The sequence below is a fragment of the Canis lupus genome, chromosome 3 (genome assembly GCF_003254725.2).
Source record: "Canis lupus dingo isolate Sandy chromosome 3, ASM325472v2, whole genome shotgun sequence".
Lineage (NCBI taxonomy): Eukaryota > Metazoa > Chordata > Mammalia > Carnivora > Canidae > Canis > Canis lupus.
This window is the reverse complement of record NC_064245.1, coordinates 69,203,735-69,209,795: the sequence shown is the minus strand read 5'-3', so window position 1 is coordinate 69,209,795 and position 6,061 is coordinate 69,203,735. Positions and strand designations below refer to the sequence as shown.

Below are 6,061 nucleotides of genomic sequence, written 5' to 3'. Positions count from 1 at the left end.
CTCCCCAAACATCCATTTCTGCCTACCAATGCAATGGTGGCACAAGGGAGAGCATTAGCAAATCTATTATTCTGTGTTACATGATTTTAATTACCTGTGTATCTTGCGTGCCAGACTCTTAGCCCTCAATCGCTGGGATTAGGTCTTTTCATCTTTACTCCCCAAATCTAGCTTGGGCTAATACTCATATGTCAAAAATTGTTCCAGAAATTTTGTCATTAGTTTATCCTATCACTTCAGAAGGACTTGGAGGCTAATAGGGCATGAAATGAACAAAAGTAAACTATTTTGAAATCATTTCTTTAATACTCAGTTACAGAGATATTATGACATTTAATTATGTATTTGCTTTATTTTAACATGGTTGTAAATCATAATCATGAATGTTCAAAAGAAAGTGTGCTTAGCTGGAACAAACAGTATACAAAAGTGGATACACAAATATAGCTAGTCGTATATAATACAGACCATCTTATAAAAAATGTGTTTATGTGTACACACATGGAAATGGGCTAAATTTGACAATAGGGTAAAATTTGGTTCCTCTGTGGTCATCAACCTAGAAGATTTAACTGATTTGAGCTGTGGCATGGTTATTCATATATCCACATCCTCTCCCACACACATATACCTAAGTAGGAGAATTTTCCATTAAGTAAATTTGGTAAAATTTAACATTTTCTGGTTCAGAACTTTTAAAAACCATCTCAAATAAGCTTCATCAAAATGTCTAATGTTGGCCTCACTGACAAGCACTCAGTGAGAAGTGTTCAAATGAAAATACAGTAAAGAAGATTATCTTATTTATTGGGTACTTTCTGTCTACTTCTCCCACTTAATTAACCACTATAATTCCAACGTCCTCAAAAGTGCCTAGCAATATATGCATACACAAACAAGTGCTCATAGCAAGATACTATTAAAGATGAGGAAGATATAAATTGATCCATAATGATAGTTATTTAGCCAACAAGAAATGTCTTGAACGTAATAGATGCTATAATCGGATGAAGCTAAGATTTCACTACTCTCTGGCAGCTAGGAGTCAAGTGATACTTCTTCATTGAAAATGAAATACTAGTTGAGAGATTAGAACCCTTTGGAATTTGGGCAAGCCAAACCCAAATCATTGAACTTTTTCAGTTATAAAAAAGCAGCTAGACACTGAATAGAATTGTGTCTGAAGGCATTGGTCCAGCTATGGCTGTGTCACCTTAAGATACAGGCCAAGGAGGCACAGTGTCTTCAATTATACAGTGGATTCAGAATACTTGGCCTGCCTTCTCTTCAGAACTGTTGTGAGAATCAAGAACAATTAAAATTTGTGTATCCTTATTCTTCAGTAGTCTATGTATAAGCAATATGTCCATATTACAGTCAACACTGAAAACCAGAGTCACTGTGGCAGGGATGGTGGTGGGTCACTTAGTTCTCCCTTGAGAGAACTTGCTAATCAGTGAGTTATTTGACAGCCTGCTGCTGTAGAATCTTCTGGATCTCCCATAGCATCTGAAGCTTGTGTTTATCCAAGGCATCCTCTGGCAATGATTTACATGCTGTTGTAAGACCTAGCCATTTCTGTTTCACATTAGACTCTCTCTCATCTATGAGCAATCTTTGGTCTGGATCATATCAATGGGCTGGCCAGGATGCTCCCAGAGCTGCATCTCTGCTGGATGGCTTTCCTACTCATGTCTCTATCCTTCTTGCTCTCACAGGGTCCAGATCATATCCCAGCCTGAAGTCTCTCCCTACCTAGTCCTACTCTTTCCTCCCGTCCTATCTTTCTCTGGCATTACCTCTAACAAATGTTGACATTTCTAATTCCTGTTTTGGCACCTGAGTTCCAGAAGACCCAACTAACATGGTCCCTCCAACACAAATCATCTACATAGCAACCCCATCAATATTTTGAATGTTATCTTTCCTTCCAGAGATTTTAATTATGTATAAGTATGGTGGGCTTTTAATTTCAAGATGGTTGACTTCTACCTCTTTTCCTCTTCCCGTCATATCAGGCATTTATGAACAAAGCATTTTGAAAAGCATAAGCCTCATAAAATGTTAGACACCAGCTGATGCTCACCTGTTTTAACAACAACAGTGTTTGAGGAGACTCAGATGACTCGAGCACACAGTGTTGAATGGCTCAAACAAGCCAATCAGAGTTCTCAGGCATCTCCCAATAGCTTTGTAGAGGGAGGGTGAGGGTCAGATTCTTTCTGCACGTAAGCAGTGGCCTCTGCTGTCTCTTTCCATGCCAGCCTAAGTTTGCCAAAGTCCAGCTGAGAGTGATCAGCAACCATAAAGCCTTCAGCTCTGAACAGTGTGCTCTGTAGTAGCCAAGCCTCAGTTTAGACACACTCACCTCTTAGTTCATATGTTATCCTGGGCAGGTGCGCTTGAAGGGAGGCTCAGTGGGGGATCAGGAGTGCTAACCGACAAAGAGCTTTTCATCAGGTGCTCCTGATCTGCCTTAGAGGTATAACTTTCCACCGACCTTGTGAAAGCAGAATCTGTACAACTGTCTAGTTGATAGGTAGGTGCTCAGAGCTCCTCTCAGACCACTTCTTGGCTGCCATTTTAGATGAGATAAGCCTAAGTATTGTTTCCATTCTCTTTCTTTCTGATTCTATTTTGATTTTATTTCCACCTTAAAGCTACCATTGTATAAATATTCCATAAATTTCATGTGTAAGCTTTGGTAACATTTGAAGTCATTATGTAGATTGACTTCAACCAGGAACCCTGCCCCCCTTTTTTAAAAACGTACTCCACTAAAGAGTTTATTTATTTTTATATTTTAACACAGGCAAATCTGTATTTCAAACCAGTCATGGTTTCAAATGGTTTCTCTGTCTTCAATTTAGCTTTTGAACTTGATTGTAAAATTCTGCAGGAATATACCTGGGAAAGTGTGCTTGGTTGGGCCAGGCAAAACAGATAAAGATGTGGACTCTTACACAGAGCGAGATCAGTATCTTTGAGCCTCTTAGTCCTCATTTGTATTGTAAAATAGAGTAAGATTCTCTTAGCTTTAGGAGGTGACAGCACCAGGAGGCATGCAGTATTCTTCAAAGTAGCACTAATCTGAGGACCGTCCTCTTCCTTTGAAGGGAGGTCCACAATTGGAATTAAAAAAAAAAAATTCACTCAGATTTAGGCTTACTCCCTTACTATATATCTAGTAATTCCATTTGTCTTAAAGCCACCAGAAAAAGAGTCCTGGAGACTGGGCCTGTGGCCCTTTTACACTAGTGCAAAAGCATTTCTGTGTTATAGGTAATATTTGTGAATACTCTTATTTTCTGCTACATTCCTTCCCTACAATTGCGTTTCCAGGATTACACATAAAATAAAGCTTATATTCAGCAACATCTTTAGCATAAGGAATCTCAAAAAACATACCTTCACAGGTCCTACCACTTCTGAAAAAAAGGCAGGACCAGGTTTTATAAAGAGCATAGATTCAGAAGTCTCACATAGATTTGTCCCGTGCTAGCTGCAAACATTTAAGCAAAGCTTCTTGTCACCTTTCTTTCTCATCTGGAATATAAGTATGATGACCATGTTTATAGTTTTCTCTTTATAAGATATTTTTTAAGAGCCAGCTTTTATTTTTGCTTCTTATCAATATTTTTTCTGTAGTTTGAGCTTTCAAAACAGAGATTGATTTTCCAATTTCCATCATAGAATGTTTTTCTTTTCTCCAATGTCAAAGAAGTGATCCCTTGAAGCCAAAGAAAATCATCTTTTGAAATAAATGAACAGTGGGTAGAGGTATCGGATCCATTGAACTGAAAACAATACCCAGGCTACCAAGGTGAGAAGCACCTGCTGAGGGGGAGGGGCTGAGTCAGGTAGCATTGCTCCTTGTGGATTCCAGTTTTGTCTTTCCCATCAATTAGTATGATGGGAAAATACTTGTAGTGTTCGATGATGTCTTCTACTGAATTAAACTTCTGAAACACAGAAAAGAAAGTTAATGAAAATTTAAATATCTTTTGTGTCTGTGGGTTAAAGCACAGAATAAGATGCTTCGTTTCCTTAGGGAAGAAATTCACTCATTTAACTTTTTTTGTGTGTGTGAAGGTATGTCAGAAAGCGATTAAAAAAAAAAGAATGTGGAAAACCAGCTCTCGAAGGATGTGTGATAAAGAAGTTAGCAAGGAAGAGTAAGGTGCTTGGGGAGACCACTCAATCTTCACCTAGTAAACTGGTGGGAAGACCTGCAGAGAGCCCCCCTCCTGGAAACCCCTGTGTTCCAGTGAATCCTGGGGGTAATCAGAAGGAGCAGAGCCAGCCACCGTGCCAATGTCGCTTCCTTGCCTGGGTTTCTTGTGAGATAATTAGGTGACAGCAGATCTTTACTCTTTTTGTGTTTCTGGAGATATGCAGATGAAGGGCTGTGGCAAACTGAATAGACAGATTATTTCAAGTTTGGGGAATCAGGATGTGCTTTGCTGAAGATGCAGACTTGAAATGGGCTATACCTTCTGGGTGATTCTGGATAAAGGGACAAGAGGGTTTAAGGATTCTAAAAGCAGAGGAAGAAGCATGAACAAAGGCAGGTGTTGAAGACGAGGACACAGATGGTGGTGATTCTGATGAGCTGAGTTTGGGTGTATCCTCAAAGGAAGAGGATGACTATAAGTAGGAAGAGCTTGATCCTCCTTGGCCGCAACCCCATGAGGTGAGCAGGGCACGTGGAATGGCCTCATGGAAGAGCTAAGGAAACTAACTGCAGCTCAGAAACGTGGCCTGATCTGCTTGAGTCACACAGCCAGTGGTCCAGGATCAGGAATGGAACCTAGTTCTTTTGGATATGAGTCGTCTGCCCTTTCTCTCATACAACTTGGCCTATGGCTTGTGACCCTGGATTCCAACAGACCAGGACAGAGACAACACAGCCTGAAGGGAGGGACTTCGGTGGGATGACTCTGATGCTGCCAGCACATGTTTGCAGGCCTTCGGGGTATCCGGCAGGGAGTGGGATTGTCACGGTGCCTGTCTTTGTGGAGACTGCATTCTGGAGGGAGCAGACAGAAGATAACTCCTTGTACAAGGAGGTCATTTCATTTAGGTATAACATGCTCTGTAAAGAATGTACTTGGGACTCAGGAGCATCACCAGGCCTCCAGGAGAGCTTCCCTCGGGGGCTGCATGCGGCCACTGGGAGGGAACTCCTTTTCCTCAGGGGCACACAGTGCTAGTGACCTGTAACCGCCATGGCTGTCCCCTCCTTCCCACCACCTGTGGAGGGTATGAAGCATAATGGAGTATCACAATGGAGGAAAGACTGGGATATAGTCCACAAGCTTCTCAACTATTCCCACCCAAGCTCATCTGACTTGGCTTCTGGCTTTCCTTTTTTTCTTTTCTTTCCTTTTCTTTTCTTTCTTACTTTTGTTTAAAGATTTTATTTATTCATGAGAGACACAGAGAGGGAGGCAGAGACATAGGCAGAGGGAGAAATAGGCTAGGGAGCTTCCCTACAGGGAGCCCGAAGTGGGACTTGATCCCAGGACCTGGGATCACGACCTGAGCCAAAGGCAGATGCTCAACCACTGAGCCACCCAGGTGCCCCGGCTTCTGTCTTTTCACACTAAAAGAGTCCTGATTAAATCTGTGGCTTGCCCATCTGCACCTGCTACTGGATCTGATTTCAGTGAGATAACCTATCTGTCCACTCCTCGCAGGTATACAATAAACACTAGGTCTGACCTGATGCTAAGTAAGGTAAGGTGGTTTCCTGGTTGTGCCATGGGGAATACAAGGGTTACACATCAAGAAGTCTGATGTGAAGGGGCTATGGGGACCATGTGCCTGAGTTCCAAACTTGGTACTCCCACTCAAGAGCTGTGTGACCTTGGTTAGTTTCTCTTACTCCCTGTTTCAGTTTCTCTGTCTATGAACAGTAATGGTAAGTCATATCAGGACCTACCTCTGACAGCCATTGTGAGGATTAATTGAACTAACACATATTCACCATTTAGAAGAGAGCTTGGTATACAGTGAGTGCTCAATAAATGTTGTCATGACTATGACTTCATCCCTTGTG

At 41.5% G+C, this 6,061-nt stretch overlaps 1 protein-coding gene across 3 annotated transcripts in view; it reads right to left on the bottom strand.

Moving 5' to 3' along the window:
- Positions 1-283: 283 nt before the first annotated feature.
- Positions 284-6,061, bottom strand: part of CLNK (cytokine dependent hematopoietic cell linker) — a 207,991-nt gene continuing 202,213 nt past the window's right edge. For all 3 annotated transcript variants that reach the window (XM_035714586.1, XM_025437777.3, XM_035714585.2), the window contains one exon: positions 284-3,962. In XM_035714586.1, coding sequence (XP_035570479.1) covers positions 3,816-3,962 — 147 coding nt within the window. In that variant the 3' untranslated portion in view covers positions 284-3,815. The remainder of the gene's footprint in view (positions 3,963-6,061) is intronic.